The 18,970-nt window shown below is 39.6% G+C and overlaps 1 protein-coding gene across 1 annotated transcript; it reads right to left on the reverse strand.

Moving 5' to 3' along the window:
- Positions 1 to 3,271: 3,271 nt before the first annotated feature.
- LOC121976208 lies at positions 3,272 to 5,295 on the reverse strand. The gene has a single exon (XM_042528286.1). The coding sequence runs from the start codon at positions 5,116 to 5,118 to the stop codon at positions 4,099 to 4,101; it is 1,020 nt and encodes a 339-aa protein (XP_042384220.1). The 5' UTR covers positions 5,119 to 5,295; the 3' UTR covers positions 3,272 to 4,098.
- Between the last annotated feature and the right edge of the window lie 13,675 nt (positions 5,296 to 18,970).

The raw sequence follows: 18,970 nt of genomic DNA on the forward strand, positions 1-18,970 counted from the left end.
TCATCCGGACTCCAGTCGACGAGAAAGCAAGATTGGTAGAGTGCTTGTGTATTCTTATTGTATTTCTTGCTTACTTTTTGTTCTTGTACTCTTTGTTTGCTGTTGCAAACATTTGTGGCGAGGTTTCTCCACCCACAAGGAGTATATTGTATTAGCCGGTTCTCCGGGGACTCATCCACCGACGGATTGACTGGACTCGTCCACCTTACGGACACGCCGAGGAGTAGGAGCCCTAATCTCCGAACCTCGTTACATCCTCGTGTTAAGGTTTGATTTTCTTCTCTTTCGTTTCTTTGTATTTTCCGCTGCGCTAACGAATTGTAGGAAGAAACGCGAGAGATTTGGGGTCGGCTATTCACACCCCCCTCTCTAGCCGTACGAAGGATCCTAACAGATGGCTCTAAGAGTGATAGCTGAAAGCCTTTCAGAAGAAGAGATTGCTGGACTTAAAGAAGCAATTCCATGCGATGGACACCAACAACAGCGGTTAGTCAATGATGAGGTTTTGTAAAACTTGTGTGTTTGAAAAATTATTGTCATGAAGTTAAGGATAACTTGTATGATACAAATTTAATTTGTGGATCAATATGTATACATTTTGTTTGTATAATATAAAGTTTTATTTATTTGTTAAATAGTCTTATTATAAAAATGAGTGTGGTTGTGGATATTCAATTATATGTAAATTTTGAGTATTTTTTATAATTTTTGCTATTTAATTAAGAAAAACACTATTTTTTATAAATTTAAAAAGACAACGTTTTTAAGTAATAAAAGACAACGCTTAAAAAACAATGTCTTTGAGACCAACCACAACGCTTTTAAAGCGTTGTCTTTGATATGTGCATTTTTACAACAGCATCTTTAACAACGCTTTTTAAGAACGAATAGACAACGCTTAAAAAGCGTTGTCTTTGTGACCAACCACAACGCTTTTAAAGCGTTGTCTTTGATATGTGCATTTTTACAACAGCATCTATAACAACGCTTTTTAAGAACGAAAAGACAACGCTTAAAAAGCGTTGTCTTTGTGACCAACCACAACGCTTTTAAAGCGTTGTCTTTGATATGACTTTCTACAACACCATCTACAACATCACTTTTTAAGTACATACGACAACGCCAAAAAAGCGTTGTTGTTTAGCTTTTTTCTTGTAGTGTGTGAAAGCCAACGTGGTCGAGCAAGGTCAAAGCTCGAAACGGAATAACCCCAAGTTTTCCAAGATGAGACCCAGAGGAGGCATCAGCAAGAAGGAGTTCTCTGGGAAGTGCTTCAACTGTGACAAAGTGGGTCACAAATCTTCGGAGTGCAGAAAGCCGAAGAAGAAGCAAGAGGCCAACCTGAACGAGGGACTAGAAATGGGCGACCTCTGCGCTGTGGTCTCTGAGTTGAACCTGATCGGTTCAAACCCGCGGCAATGGTGGATCGATACTGAAGCCACCAGACATGTGTGCTGCAACAAGGAGCTGCTCCACAACTTCGAGGAAGTTACTGGAGACAAACTGTTCATAGGGAACTCAACAACCTAGGACATCATGGGTCAAGGAAAAGTGACGCTGAAGATGACCTCGAAAATATTATTAAAAAGATATTTTACTTATAATTTGATAGCAAAAACCTCTCTGTGTTTTATCTTAAAATAGATTTATCGAAATTACACCATCCTAAACTAGCTTGAACTAAAACTAGACCTTTTCAATAGATCGATTTATCAGTTTATCAGTTCTTATTAATTTCATTTTATCATATTTTATATAGAATCGATTAGTCAACCAGTATTCAATCGGTCAGTTAATCAATTCCAATCGAGAACCGGTAATAGAATAGGGTCCGGATAAGTGGCCTTAGTGGAGTGGGTTTTGGGGCTTGTACTGCTGAAGGTGATGAACATTTCATCATGTGAGCTTATACTGGATGAGATTTTGCATTTTAGAAGTACTGAATTTAGATCCGCATGCATACAGTTTGAGACAGAAAGTGGTATTAGAAAGATTTTTAACATTATGAAGTGGTATCAAAGATATTTGTGATCCTAGCAAGCACGTGACATTTGGTAGAAATATTGCTTGATTTGTAAGTACTCTTGAATTTGACTTCCCAACCTATCATATATTTTTTATAGATGCCTACATTAACGGTATTGGAGTGATTTTACCGGTTAACCCGTAAAAAAAATCTTAAATCGGGAACCAATCAGTAAACTGGCAAAAACCCAATTTTGATTAAAATCAGTAAAAACCAATTAAAATCGGTTAACCAATTAACCGTTAAATCGAATTGATAAGCTAGCAATTCCATTCTGATTTTTAATTTCCCAATTTTTTTTACCCAGCCCTAATTAAAATCAAACCTCTGTCTTCAAATAGCTTTGACGATAAAAGGTTGCTTTACTACTTTTCTTAGTTGCTTTAATGTTTTTTTTTTTTTTTTTTTTTTTTTTAAGAAAAGAGGTACTTTTAGCGATATGGATAAGTAGGGGCGTCATTTACACTTTTAAATTTATTAGTAGGCATGGTGTTAAAGAAATAATAATAAATAATTTTTATTTCATTTGTTTTTTATTCGAATCCCTGATTTTATTTGCCAAATCATATATATATATATATATATATATATATATATATATATATATATATATTGCTTATCTCCTAATTCTAAAAATTCCCTTAAATTTAAATATTTGTTTAAAAAATGTAACCTAAAATGCACTAATGTAAATGTTTTATAATATTTATATTTTAGTGTCGAAATATTGTTTTGGTAAAGTATTTCAATGATAATTTAAAAAGGGTGATACGAGACACCCTTTTAAATTAATGTAATTGTTTTATAATATTTATATTTTAGTGTTGAAATATATTTTTCTTAAAGTATTTCAATGATAATTTAAAAGGGTGAGATGAGACAATTTGGAAAGGATGAGAAACATTAGAGATGTGAATTATAAATTTATTTAAAACTTATAATCCACCAAATAAATTAAGTTATTAATCCATCGAATAAACTTAAAATTATAAAGGGTCAAATAATCAAATAGGATCAATTCCAAACTCAGTACAAAAGAAATCGTCCGTCCACACTTTATCTACTAATGGTCGATGGGCTTTATCTACTTATGGTCAGCTATAAATTAATCTCACTTCATATAATCTATAATCTGAGGATAACTTGTTAAAGACATTTGGAATAATTCTAATGTAATCACTTTTGAATCAATTTTTTATAGTCATGTGTCATCGAAAAAAAAAAACTTCTCTTACAATGGAGTCATTTGATGGTAGATTATTCATTAACCCGTAATTTAAGTCTCACCCTATAAATTAGGGAAGGACACCTGGATAAACACAAGGCTTGCAAAATAAAAAGATAAAGTACGAGTGGCCAAATTGAAATTTTGTCAGTAGCGTTAATTCCCATCCCAGTATTTCACCGTTCCACTCGTGACAACAGTAGATGAACCGGCCCCACGTCATTGGTTCCGTGTACCTCCCGTCGGCGTCCATGTTGGTCGACCCATCGCCATCGACTTGACCCCTCACGAACCCTTCAGCCACAGCACACAACCGACCACATCACGAGCCATCAAATCGACCACCGACCCGAATCCGACCCACATGGCTCCCACCTCCCTCCCTCCTCCTCCTCCTCCTCCTCCGGCGACTGCGATCCGACATCGCCGGACCTCCTCATTTGCCCTCCCCTGCCTCGAGTGCAGAGCCGAACAGAGCAGAGGAAGAAATATAACGCGACTTGGCGGGGCGACACATGGCCGCGCTGGGCCATCTCCAGTTTTGCTGCTGCTCCCGAGGCGTACGGCCGCGCGTTGCCTACTCCTTCCCATGCCGACATCGTTGTCTCTTCTCCCTGCTTCCATCCCAAAAGGATATGGCCCAAAGCTACGCCGCAGATTCCCCGAGGGGAACTCGAGAACATCCAGACGTCGCCTGGCCACCGTTGGGTCAGTGCATTCTTCTTCTTGTTCCACTTGATTTGATTCGATTGTTCGCCGAGAATATTAATTTGAACAGTAGATTTAGACAGAAAAGTTGTGATTTTGATTACATTGGAATGAGAAGGTAGGGGCAGAGGTGTGGTTGTCACAGTGGCGGAGAGGAGCCGTGGTTGGGGCTCGAGCGGCGACGGCGGCTGACGTTGACGTGGCTGGGCCAGAAGCAGGAGGCGGCCTCCGGGATGGCCAGCTTTGCCGCCGCACGCCGCGCCGGCTCCGACTTGCTCCGCGGCAGCACTAGCGGCCGCTGCGACTCTGACCCTTTTGCTTCGTCTTCCACTTGATGGTCCTCCTCGGCTTCGGCCTCGGCCTCCGCCTCCTGCGCTGGCTCTTCTCCGGCGGCGGGCTGTTGCACGAACTCCTCGGCCGGAGGCAACGCGAATCGGGCGGTGGCGAGCGAGGACGCCCGGTTGTGCGGCGCTGACCGGCAGCGCATAAGGAGGAGCGCGTTCTTCGGCGGGGAAGACGCCGTCTCCGATGACAAGGAAGCCCGTGGCTCCTCCTCGCACGCGGCCGCCGCACGCTCTTCCTTTTCTTCGCCGCTGTCTTCTTGATCTGATTCCTTTGTCGCACACGTGACGAACTCCGGAAGCGGCGGCGACTTAACCGGATCCGGCTTCTTCCTCTCTTGGTACCTCCCGCTCCTTCCAGATCGGACGCCGCCCCATCTCCGCCTCCACAGCCAGCGCCGTAGCCCCCCGCCGCCGCCAGGGGGCGTCTTGAACACGACACAGAGGAAAGCCTTGTGAAAGCAGTGGCAGGACACGAGGCACGAGCCCCTCCTCCGCTTCTTGGGCGAAGTCGCATTCCTCTGTTTCCCCGGCGTCGCCCTCTTCTTGTTCCGAATCCGGACTTGACCGATACACGTCACCTTGGGCGACGACGGCTCCCCCTCCTCGGCGGCCGCCCCCGTCCCCGCCGCGCGGCCGCGGCTCCTGCTGCGCGACACGAACATGGGGCTGGACCGCGCCGCCGCTCCGGACACCGAGCGGCCGCGACTACGGCTTCCGACGGTCTTCCCGTAGAGCAAGCGCGCTAGGCCGGGCGTCGGCGGCAGCTTCTCCCTCCCCGGGCTGGAAGAGACCTTGACGCTGCCTGGCTTCAGCATTTGGAAACAGCGTCAGCGAGAGAAGAAGAAAGAAGAATGAAGAAGAAGAGAAGAAGAGTAATGGCAGGTGTGTGTGGTGGCGTGTGTACGTTGTATGAGCTTTATTAAGGTCTGTGCTTGTTCAACTGTGAGAGACGACTGTACTATACTCGCCGTAGATAAGATCTCTTTCTTCTCCCTGTTTCATCTTCTACTTTTTCTGTTTATAAAATTTATTTTCGATATTATTTTTAAAATACAAATCCATTTTTTTGTTTATTTTATTTCTATATTTATTTAGGGCTTAGAAAGCCTGTGGTAGTATCGCCTAACCAAGTTAGGATCCAGCTCAGGTAACGTGATGTCAGCTCCGCTCATAATATTTTATTTGATGGTTAATTAATTAATTATTTATAAAAATTAAATTGAATTTTAATTATTTTTATATAATTTTAATTTAAATATATTTAAATTAAAAATAAAATAATTTAAATTGAATTTAAATTTAAATCATTTTAAATTATAATTCTATTATGTTCAAACATAATCATTCAAATCAAATTCTTGTTTGAGTTTTATTTCGAATAAGTCAAACAAAAATTACTTATATTTTAAAACTTTAAATTCAACTTAAATATTGTTACGGCGATATAGGAAAAATCCATTTGACGCGAGATCAACTATCAAGGTGGAGGTCAAAATCAAGACGGTTAACGCTAGGATGTTAAAGGTTCGAACGGAGGACGATTGTAACGATCGGTCGGAACAATCAATACCCGACCGACACGAGACGTGTCCGAGCGCACCACCTGTTCAGCTCAAGATAATATGATAAGATAATCATACACTCAATATGGAGCAACAGGACGCTAAGGAGACCAAAGAGCTCGTCTGAACGTGGAGGTCATGCTACTACACACTCACTGCAGGGAAGAGCTGTTGGAACCCCAAGGTTATTTTGATATGATCAAACAAGTTAGGTCCTGTTGATTTTTGATCCCTGTGTCTAAGTGTATAGGAGCTTAGGAGCACAGGAAGTCGAGCGGAAGACGCGACTAGCGAGAAGGACGACACGGGAAAGAACCGACAGGCTCGGTGCATCTGAGGGACAAGGCGCTGCGAAAGAGTACACCGGTGGACGAGAAAAACATACGCGACGTTCGAGGGACGAGAAATCGGAGCAGAAGCCTGGTCGAGGAGAAGACTGAAATTGAGTTCGAGTGAGCCTTATTTTGGTTGGCTGAAATCACCTAAGCGAGCGGAGCCGGAGCGGAAGACCCGGACCGAGGTGAGCAGCACCAGAGCAGAGAGCTTGGACCCATTTCGGGCGCTCGAAACCCGATTCTATCCAGTTCACATTTAACCGCGATCCGTTGCGGAGGGGACAAAGTTTTATCACCCTCCAAGCGCCTAGAACCCTTCCAGGTGCCCCGACCAAGGCTATAAATATAGCCTTGGTCCAAGAAGCTAAGAACAACAAGCATTCTTGCAACAACACTTATACACGCTCTAGTTTTCATTTAGCTTCTAATTTTTTGTGCTTACACTGCTGTAAAGAGGCTTCTTCGCTTGAAGGAGAGTTAGTGCATATCACTTCCTTAGATTAACAACCTCCCCGGTTGTAACCAAGTAAATTCAGGTGTTTCTTTCTTTTTAGTTCATTTTCTATCTTTATGCAAGTGTTCTTTTAAGTCCGAGAAGGGTTTGTCTTTATTTTTGCAAGGCTATTCAACCCCCTTTCTAGCCGGCCTAACGGTCCCAACAAGTGGTATCAGAGCCAGGACGCTTCAGGAGGACTAACCACCGATTGAAGCAAAGACAATGGTCGAACGAGCATATACTCGCCGAAGTTCGAGGGGGAATTCGCTAGCAGGAATAAGTAAATGCAGGTATTCTTTAAAACCGACTTTGAATTAGTTTTAATAATGAAGTTCGGTTTTGTAGCACCCAAAGGTAAGAAAGAATACCTGTGGACGAAGAAAGAGCAGGGCAACTATGTGGCAAACGGCAAAGCAGAATTCCATCTGTTGAGCATCCTTCCGCCACAAGAAGTTAACCAGATCAACGCCTACAACTCAGCAAAAGAGCTTTGGGAGAAGTTCCTTGAGCTACATGAAGGGACGTTCGAGGCCAAGCTCGTAAGACGAGACTTACTCCGCAACCAGCTGACGAACCTACAGCTTGAAGAAGACGAAACGATTGCACATCTTCACTCAAGGACTAAGGAGCTCATCACCGGGCTTTCGAATCTCGGAGAAAAGATAAGTAATTGAGATTCGCTAAGGTACGCTCTTAATGCATTCCCTAGGAATACCAAATGGACATCATTAGTAGATGCCTTCTATATCTCTAAGGACTTAGAATCCATTACCTTAGAAGAATTCTTTTCAAATTTTGAAGTGCATGAATTGAGATGTGCAGGTACGAATGAGCCGAAGCACAACATCGCCCTCAAGGTAACAAGAGATGAACATGAGTCAGAATCTTCTCTCGACGACGAGGAAATGGTGATTGATACGGTGCATAATGGTAGGGTCTAGTCAAAGGGGCGTGGTAGTTAGAAGTCAAGGGGACATGACAGTCAGAAGTCAAGGGGACGTGACAGTCAGAAGTCAAGGAGACGTGGCAGTCAGAAGTCAAAAGGGATGTGACAGTCAAAGGTCGAGAAGACGTATCGCCCCACAAAGGGGCTGTAATGTTAAAGGTCGTTATCCAGCTAACGCTCGGTCAAGATGTCTAGGTCGGGAATTCTGATGGGTTACTCGGGCAAGGGGCCCAGGTCAGGAGTTCAGAACAGATGCTCGGTCAAGATGATCAGGTCAGAAATGCAGACAGGTTACTCGGGTGAGAGGTCCAGGTCGGGAATTCGGACAAGTGAACCAGTTGAGATGCCCAGGTCAAGGTCGTCACCTAACTAATGCTCGGTCAGGATGTCCAGGTCGAGAATTCTGATGAGTTACTAGGGAAAGGGGCCCAAGTCAGGAGTTCAGAATAGATGATTAGTCAAGATGATCAGGTCAGGAATGCAGACGGATTACTCGGGTGAGAGGTCCAGGTCGGGAATTCGGACAGGTGAACCGGTCGGGATGCCCAGGTCAAGGCCGTCACCCAGCTAACACTCGGTCAGGATGTCCAAGTCAGAAATTCTGATGGGTTAATCGGGCGAGGGGCCCAGGTCAGGAGTTCAGAACGGATGCTCGGTCAAGATGATCAGGTCAAGAAGTCAGATTAGTAACATCAAGAATAAGGAAGAAGGAGAATGAACCATCTCTACCAGCCGAGTTTTCTCACAGCAGACTCATATACACTAACTTGATGTGCCTAGTCGGGATATGAAGGACTACTCAGATGCACCCCGGTCAAGCTAGACGATCGATGGTTGTCATGAGTTCTCTGGTTCCCGGTCAGGCTTGGCGATCACTGGTTGTCAGAAGTTTTTTTTACGCTTGATCAACGAAAACGACAACAGAGTCAGAGAATCGTAACCACATGTCAGAGAATATTTGCTATGTGTCAGGGTATATTCTAACGGTCCGTGACCAGCTGATAGCAGAACTTTCCTTCGACCTATAGGAGGATGCCGAGTGTCACCCACCGTCAGACAAAGTTTGACACCTGACATTCCCTAACACTTGCCAGAAGCCCTAAGTACACATCGTCATATAAAAAGGGGTGTTCTCTCCCTTGCGCAGGTACGCTCACTCACCTTTTCGCATCTGTCGTCTACTTTATGCATTTTTACTGTTCTTCAGGGGAAAAGTACCTGACTTAAGAGTCGGAGGGTCTGCTCCGAGGACTTTTTCCCCGGTTCTTGGTCCCTAACGTGGAGGGTGTTCGTCTGAGTGTGCGCAGGGAACTCACGCTTCGTCATCCTAGTCACCACCCCTCGTCAACAGCCTGGGGAACCCACTCATGAAGTACTATACTCGAAGGAAGTTTCCATCACCCTCCGTCAACTCCAGCGACAACGCATCCGACCTCTATCTGACTCAGATTCCGGACGGGTGTTTGAGTGTATACTAAAAGCCTAGCTTTTGTAAATTTATCAAAGGGTGCGATTTAGTTCGATAAATCAATAGGCCTGATAAGTTGAAAAATGGTATTATTTATATGGTATGTTGTTGATTATAGAATGAAACTGTATCCTAGTAATCTAGGTTGATAATATCCCCAAGAAGAGTTCATAAGGATTGTCATGTAAATCCTGCAGGTGGACTTAGTCCGACATAACGATAAGGTTGAGTGGTACTACTCTTGGAGCTAGAGATTAATTAAGTGAGTTGTCAGTAACTCATTTAATTAGTGGACATTCGATATCTTAAACACAGGGAGATTAACACACTCATGATAAGAAGGAGCTCATATAGTAATATGGGATTGGTGCGGTAGTTCAATAATAACTTTTTAGTGGTATGAGTTATTATTGATGAACTCGAGTTGGATGTTCGGGGCCAAAACCAATTCCTCCACTCGGTCCCTGTCGTAGCCGCTTAATTATAAAGTGTTATACCCACCCATACCCACCTTCTTACCCACCTTAAGGTTAAACTTTTAAGTATCATTTGCGATCCAAGTCTAAACTTTTAAGAACAGATAAATTGAATTTGGAATCAATAATGTTAAGTTCTGTTTGCGATTCCAAATTTAATTTCTAAAGAACACAATAGGTTGTTAGGAATGGTTCATGACTTGTACAAAATTTTTATACAGGGGAGCCATTATGATATTCCGAGTAGCAACCAACAGGTAGGACCCCTCATCATCACCGCATCAGTTACTATTGAGAGATTGTCATTGTAATCATCCTCGGGTCAAGGTTGACATATTTGACTAAGCTCGAGTGAGTTCGAGTTTGAGTTTTAACGTTTGAATAATATGTGAAAAGAAGTAAAATAGGTCAAGGTTGATCGGATATTTAACGATATGTGAAACGAAAGTCAAGTAGGTCATGGAGGACAAGATACTTGACTAGGAAAGTCCTAATTGGAGGTTAGACAAGACAAAGTCCTAATTCAAGAGTTAGGCAAAGGAAAGTACAAGTGAGTCAAGGAGGATTGCACGTTGGCAAAGAAAAGTACAAGTGGGTCAAGGAGGATCGCACGTTGGTAAAGGAAAATCCTAACTGTGGTTAGACAAAGGAAAGTCTGAGTGGATCAAGGAGGACCACACGTTGGCAAAGGAAAATTTTAACTGTGATTAGACAAAAGGAAAATCTAAATGAGTACTGTATTTGGTGATCGGAAGTTCAATGGGAAGTTGACATGAGATGTAAACTCCAAGTAGGTCAAAGCTTGACCAAACACTTGGTGAAAAAGTCCCAACAGATCACGACTGTATGTTGGGTAAGGGTACCCTAGATTTGATCATGCAAGCTAGGATTGAACAATCGATTGACCTTGAACTAATCAATTAGAGCAATCAATTAAGTTCTTACCAATCGATCTGGGAGCTGTTTGTTGCAAGAGAGGAGAAGGCATGAATCAATTAGGATGATTGATTAAGCCTTCACCAATCAATTGAGAGCCTAAATCGTAAGCACAAAGAGATGCTAAATAGATTAACTAATTGATTCATCCCTCTTCAATCGATTGAGCTGATCGATGGGGGAGTTGTTTTGTCACGAGAAGTTTGGTCGATTAGGTAATCGATTGGGAGGAATTTGTAAACACACAGTGGGCTTAATAATCGATCAGGTAATCGATTGAAGTAAGTTACGATTAGGTAATTGATTGGAAGAAGTAGAAAAGAGCCGCTGAGAGATTTGAACAGTTAGATTTGTTCGGATCTGACGTGGCAATTAATTGAGGGCAAGACCAATCGATTAGGAGCCCTAATCCTCGTAATATAAAGGCTTTTGTGAAGATTCAAATGCATTTCTTCTTCTCCTCTCTTCATTGCTAGTTCTTGATGTTAGAGTGTATACTAAAAGCCTAGCTTTTGGTATAAACATTTATCTAGAAATAAGAATCACATTGGTCAAATGTCTACATTTATGATAAATGAAGTTGTTCAATTAATTTATATTGTAGATAACATGGTGTGTGGTGTCACACACAGAGGATCATGTTATCAGTACCTTATAAATTATAAACAGTAGCTCACGACCATAATGGAAAGGAACAAACCATTGGAAGGTCGTAGTGTAATTAGGTATTAGTTTATCTTAACTATATAATTATACTAGTACACTTAGAATGTATTGAGTAGGACCATTAGAGGTCGTTTCTTTTATACTGACTTTATAAAGAAACAAAGACCTCAGTTATTATGGAAGTGTGTGCTCTTAATCCTAATATAATAACAAGCACATATATTTGATATTTATTTCTTTAATTTATCAATGGGTGAGATTTAGTTCGATAAATCAATAAACCCGATAAGTTGGGAAATGGTATCACTTATAGTGTGTGTTGTTGATTATAGAAGGAAACTGTGTCCTAGAGATACTAGGTTGATAATGTCCTCAAGAGGAGCTCATAAGGATTGTCATGTTAAACCTCGCAGTGGACTTAGTCCGACATGATAATAAGGTTGAGTGGTACTACTCTTGACTTAGATATTAATTAAATGAGTTGTCAAGAACTCACTTAATTAGTGGACATTCGATATCTTAAACACAGGAGACTAACACGCTCATAATAAGAATGAGCCCAAAATGTAATTTGGGATTGGTGTAGTTCAATGATAATTCTCTAGTGGAATGAATTATCATTGATAAAATTAAGTTGTGTGTTCGGGGCGAACACGGGATGCTTAATTTTATCGGGAGACCAAAACCAATTCCTCCTCTCGGTCCCTATCGTAGCCTCTTATTTGTAGAAGTTTTATACCCACCTATACCCACCTTCTATACCCACTAATAAGGGGGCGGCCAAGCTAGCTTGGGAACCAAGCTAGGGCCGGCCTAGGTATACCTAGCTTGAACCCAAGCTAGTGGGGCCGGCCAAATTAAATTAAAAAGGGATTTTAATTTTAGTTTTTATTATGTGGAAGAAATAATTTTTTAAAGAGAATTAAAATTAAAATATCTCTCTTGTAAAAGATCTACAAAAGATTAAAGAAAGAGATTAGATCTCTTTCCTTATTTGTAGATTGATGAGTTATTTTATTTTCTCTTTAAAAATTATCCACATGTTGATAAAATTAAAATTATAGAAATTTCCTTTATCAACCATGAAGAGATTTTTAAAGAGAAATTTTATTTTTAAAATTTCCGGAAACAAATTAGGAAGTTTTAATTTGTTGATTAAAACTTGTCTAATTTATTTCCTCTAGAAGTGGCCGGCCATTAGAGATTAAATTGGGAAATTTTATTTAATTTTTCTCAATTAAATCATGTCAAGGAAATTAAGAAAATTTTATTGTAATTAAATTTTCTAATTTGCCTAGGCCAAGGAATATAAAAGAAGGGGTGAGGGTGCCTTCACAAGACACAACATCTATTATTCCTCTCCCTCTTTTGTTCCTTGGTGTGGCCAACCTCTCCTCTCTTCCTCTTGTTGTGGCGAACCCTACCCTTCTATTGGAGCTCTTGTGGTGGCGGATACTACTCGGAGAAGAAGAAGAAGGAGAGAAAGCTAGCATCTCGAGCTTGGTTAGTATTTTGTTTTTCTTCCTTGGTGAAGCTTCCTCTTTGTTGGCCGAACCTAGATAGGAGGAGAAGAAGGTGATTGGTGGTTTCTCGTCTCGGAAGATCGTTGCCCACACAACGTCCGAGGTTAGAAGAGGAATACGGTAGAAGATCAAGAGGTTTTTCTACAAGGTATAACTAGTAAATTTTATTTCCGCATCATGCTAGTTATTTATGGAAATAATACCAAATACAAGAGGCTTACGGTCTAGAATTTCGCATATGTTTTTTCGAAGTTGTGTTCTTTTGTTTCTTTCTTTTCCTTGTGATTTGATTGTTCTCTTTGGTTAACCTAAAGTTATTTTAGGAAATTAAATATTAGCTTTCTATTAAAGGTTTTGTCTAGTCGGTGGTGGTTGCTCCTATATCCAAGAAGGTCATGTGCCTCGCCACGTCAGTACTGGGAACCTTTTATGAAAATTAATATTTAATGGAATTAATAACTTAAGGAGACTTGGGTCGAACGTGTTAAGTTCCGCAGGAGATCCAAGTCAAAACCTAAAAGAACAAATAGATTAAGTTTTGGATCAAACGTGTTAAGTTCCGCAGGCGATCCAAAATTTAATTTAAAAGAACACATGGTAGCTAGGAAAAGGTTCAGACCTTTGTACAAAATTTTTGTACAGTGGAACCTATAGGTTTTCCGAGTAGCAACCAACACTTGAAGCTTCTTGGAGACAAGTGTTCTTACACTTTCCAAGTATCAAAAGACAATCCACAACAACAAGAGATCGAGAGCAAAGGTCGTTTATTATTGTATTTCTTGTTATACTTCTCGTATTTGCTTGTGTATTTACTTGTATGATACTTCTCCAACTTCTAGAAGGAGAGTGAGTGGACCCTTGGATTACTCGCCTTAAGGAAGTGAATACCAAGTAAAATCAAGGGTGTTAACATTGCTTTGAGTTTTTCGCTGCAAATCATCTTCAACGAAGCTATTGGAGTAAATCACCCCCTCTAGCTCCCAAAATGTCCTAACAATTGGTATCAGAGTCGTGACTGCCAAAAGGACTAACCACTGAATGTGCACAAGAGTCATGGTTCAATGAAGTCACGTGGGTGGAATATTGACCTCTAATCAAAGAAGTGGGGGCTCCCATGTTTGGATTAAGGGGATCAAATACTAGACAAAGAAGTTCTAGTTATGGCTAGGTAAGGAAGACCTAGTACGTCGATTGGACTATGGGGCAAAGAAGTCTTAGTAGGTTGGTTGGACGGCGGGGCAAGAAAGTCCTGATGGGTAAATGATCAAATGATATCAAACAAATAGACTTGAGAGAGAGGTCCTTCATTTGAGGTGAGAGACTGTTGGATTGTAATGATGGTAAATAAAGTCCCCACATTGAAAGTATATAGAAAAGATCTTGAACTTATAAGGGAAAGATATCTTCATTAATAAAGATATGTTAGGTAGAACTCAAAAATAAAAGTTATGAACAATTAGACACAAAGTCCCTTTCCTTGAAACCACAATTTAATTGTGTTGTCTCTATAGCTCTATTAATTCTCAATGTTTTTTTTCCCTCTTGCCCTTTCTCTTCAAAGAAAGATGATCTAAATCTAAAACTATGATCATAAATTAATCTACCTCAAAGTTGATGAGAAGCCTATGATTGCCAATGAAACCCATTGATGGCACAATTGGCACTATATCGTCAACAAGAACATTGCTTTTTGTGATGTTGCCAAAGGATTCATCAAAAGAGAGAATAGAAATTGAACTAATGTGAAAAGTATCCATTGGTCCCCTCCTTGGAAACACAATTTAATTTTACTTGTGTTGTCCTCTATAACTCTTTTAATTCTTTTATATATATGGTTAGATCTCTGAGTTTTTGTTTTGAATTAGGAGATAAATTATTTATAATTATTATTGAATTGTGATCGTAATTTGATCATAATTTATTGTGATATTTTTTAAAATTCATTGTCCCTCTGGATTATAGTTTGGGTCGGGATGGGTGGCCGAAGACTGTCCTTGCTTGGAGCCCAATAGTCTGATCATTTGCCCATCATCGGTGGCCTCCGATCATCCGCCCTGACACAAATTATAACTTGAGGAGACGATGAATCTTTGGAGAAATATAATCAAATGTGGCTAAAGCACGATCATGATGTAGTCGTAATTAAGTTCATTCGTAGTCTACTATTGTATAGACAAGAGGATCTGATATTTGATATACACTTGCACTTTCTCTACAAAGAAAATAGTTTAAATCTAAAACAATGATCGTAAAATTTGTCTCAAGGTCAATGAGAAGCCAAAATCGTCGGCAAAACACTACAAAAAAAACCAGCATTACCGACAGAAATATCCGTCGGAATTCCGTCGCTATAGACATATAGCGACGGAATTCCGACGGAATAATTTCTGTTGGTAAAATATCCGCCGGCTTCTATTCCCGACAGAAACAAAATTCTGACGGTATTTTATACCGACAGAAATTAAGTTTCTATCGGTAAACGTACCGACAGAAAATACATTCCGTCGGTATAATTACAATATTCTACATCACCGATTGAGGTGACAATCTCCGACGGAATATTATGTTCCGTCGGTAATTACCGACAGATCAGCCTATTCCGTCGGTGGTCCCGAAGGTGATCTATCGAACTAAAAGTTCGATACTTACCGACGGAATGGATTCCGTCGGTAATCCATCGGAATTTCAAAAAAAAAATTGCCAGATTGTTTACATTTACATGCTGTTCCCATATACATTTTCCACATATATAAACAAACCATCACAATCGATGGTTTCATACAATCCACACAATAAATACAATCCACAACAAATATAATCTACATCAAATATAATCTACACACATATATCTATCATATGATAATCACAAACTAATAAAATCCACAAAAAAAACCATATTCCATATAATCCATAGCTAACTAAATCTACAGAATATATATTCTACACATATCCATATCTAAAATCAAGTTTACATAACACATACTGAACTAAAATGTAGTCCCAATAATACAAGAACGGGAAATCATAGAGAAAATCCTGTAAAAAGGCAAATACAAAATGATGTTTAAATAAACAGTTTGCATATTTATATATTAAGAATTTTATATGAAATAATACCTGAACAAAAAGTGAGCAAATGATGTAGTGAAGAGCCAATATGTATATATGACTGAACGTGACTCCTGAAACATATAGTAATAAAACCTTTAGAAATAAACATGTTATAATATCAAAACAGGCTCACGTTCTATATAATAAATAAAAAACTAAAGTATAGCTGAACAAACCTCAAAAAGCTAACGACCACCGTCTGATAGATCTTGAGTCTCCTGTGACTCAGATCCCTGTGATGCTTGGGTGAAAGAAGCCACGATTGCCCTCATTTGGGCCATGAGATCTTCATTACTCTTGTCACATTCAGCTCTCTTCTTCTCCTCATCAGCTCTCCACTGATCCATATCAGCCATCCTCTGATCCATTGATTTTAGTTGAGACCGCAGTTCTTGATTTTCACGTCTTAAAGACTGCATCTCACCAGAAGAAGAGGAACTAGCACGGCCTACTGGATTCCTCAAACGATCAAATGTCACTTTGACCTGAGAGCCAAGGCCGTAGAAGGTGGAGTTTTTTGTCCTTCCACCGACAACATCGTAATATATCTCATTTAGATCGTCGGTGGATAAAGACTGTGACTCTCCACCCTCTGCTGATGGCTGAGATGCCTGAGCCACCCGTTCTGTCATTTCTTGTTGCATAAAAAATAATATAATATCCAATTTGATATGTATTACTAATTACTAATCAAGATATAAATGAACAAATGTAATAAAGTTAATTATCTTACATGTAGAGTTTGAGATCGAGAATCAACAAATGACCCATCCTTCTTCTTGTGGGTCTTCAGAAAAATCTCCATACATGTAGGCTGTCGGGCAAGCTCACGTTTCTACATTTATAAATTAGGAAAAAAATTAGTATGCTCAACAATACAAGGTTGGTAATAAATACAAAATTTGTTATAAAGTATAATTTTAAATTATACTCACCAGATCAATGGTATGCTCAACAATAGATCTGGATCCTGACGTATGCCGAGCGGTTTCGGTGCTCGGGCCACCTGGCTCTGTATTCCTATTTGCTTTTGCCTTTTCGGCATTAGCTTGCCACCTTTCTGTAGCCCAGGTGGCCATCCATGCACTCCATATCGCCTCCGAAACATACGCAGGCCTAGTGCCCTTCTTTCTCATGTAATACATATGATCTATGTAGAGTTTGGCACAATAAGTATTCCATGTAGCTTTAAATTGATCTTCTTGTCCATCCACCCATGTATATTTTTTCTATAATTATAAGTTAAACATTTATTTTAAATGATATAAATGATAACTATATTATAGAATGTGAATTAAATATATTAAATTTACTTACCACAAATTCATTATAATAAAATAACTTCATCTCCTGGTCTACATGCCTCCGTGTAGTACCAGACGCGCTAACTCGTTCCTTAAATTTTACAGTGATATATGTGGCAACTCTGTGCCCATCTGGAGTGAACCTGCACAAAAATAGACCTTTAGGTTATGAGAAATATATTATAACTAATGTTATATATAAACTTGAATAATTAATAAGACAATATACTTACGAGTCCCCGACAACGGTAAGGACTTTATGGCCATGGGGTGCCACAGCCTGCTGCTCTGCCATGATAATATCTGCAAAATAACATTGCAACACATCATAAAAAGGTCTAAAAACCTGATAATATAAATACAAAACATTAAGGAAATCTACTTACTGACGGAAATAATAATGTTAATATTTAATCATCATTAACATCTGACTAGTCAACATTAACAGTTTCTATGTCCTCATTGCTAGATGAGCTTAGTTCAACTTCATCCTCACTGTTGGACATCTCCCCATCATCCATCTCTTCGTAAATGTCATTAGCATCTACAAGCAATTGAGAAGTAGATTGGTGTTGTAAATCAACTGAATATATCTCCACTTCATTATTCTGAAATGCATCATGGTTTTGAGCAGTGAGCATCTCTATGATCGAGCGAGGCTTGATTCGACAAACAGACAACCATTCACTAGATCTTCTTCTCTTCGTAGGGTATTCAAGATAGAAAACTTGACCCGCTTGTATTCCGAAAATAAAAGGCTCAAACTTGTTGAATCTTTTATTTGCATTAACCTCAACTAAATTATAATTTGGATGAATTCGAGTACCTATTCTTGGGGTCAGATCATACCATGAACATTTGAACAACACACACCTCTTTATTGGTAATGCAGGATATTCAATCTCTATGATTTCATCAAGTCTACCATAATAATGAAATTCAGTGTTATTGTTGTCCACATATCCTTTGACGCAAACACCAGAATTATAAGTTAATCTTCGTGAATCTCGTTGTGCCACGTGGAATTTAAGACCATTAACATAGTAACCAGAATACACCTTTATTTTACGAAGGGGTCCTGATGCAATATTCATTATCCTATCATCTTGCACATTTAATATTCTACGATCTTTCACCTATAAAAATAAGTAACATATATCTTAGTACACTTCTTAATAAACATAAACTTAAAAATTTCACAAATTTTCTAACTTACATATATTTGAAACCACAATGCAAATTCGGTCTCTAACTTTGTAGCTACCTCACTTGCACCAATTGATGGGTTTTGGAGATATAATTGTTGTTCGTATAAGCTGAGAAAATAAGTAATTATATTAAAATTGGGATATCAAGCAAAATAATTAAACAAAGGATAATTGTTTGATTTAAGAAGTTTACTTACTTTATGTATGGTTTGACCTCTTCACAATTTAAGAGTATATATGTTCTTGCAGCATGATATTCTTTCTCGGTTAACCATCTAGCAAGCGATGCACCCATTAACTTACCAGGAAACTTAAAAATAGAAAGCATAGATGGATCTATCGACTGACAAACATCATCAGAATTTCTAGGACACCTGCGATGTCTTGTTTGCACACTATCAACAAAATAATATGAGCAGAAAGAAGATGCTTCTTCTACTAGATAAGCATTGCATATTGACCCTTCAACTCTTGCTTTGTTACGAACATTATTTTTTAATTTCCTCAAAAATCGTTCAAATGGATACATCCATCTGTACTGCACAGGACCTGCTATTTGTGCCTTGTATGGTAAATGTACTGGTAGATGTTCCATTGAATCAAAAAAACTTGGTGGAAATATGCGCTCCAGTTTAC

The sequence above is a fragment of the Zingiber officinale genome, chromosome 4B (assembly GCF_018446385.1).
Source record: "Zingiber officinale cultivar Zhangliang chromosome 4B, Zo_v1.1, whole genome shotgun sequence".
Classification (NCBI taxonomy): domain Eukaryota; kingdom Viridiplantae; phylum Streptophyta; class Magnoliopsida; order Zingiberales; family Zingiberaceae; genus Zingiber; species Zingiber officinale.

Excerpts from the sequence above, each read along its gene's own strand:
- LOC121976208 (XM_042528286.1), bottom strand. The coding sequence starts at position 5,118 with ATGCTGAAGCCAGGCAGCGTCAAGGTCTCTTCCAGCCCGGGGAGGGAG.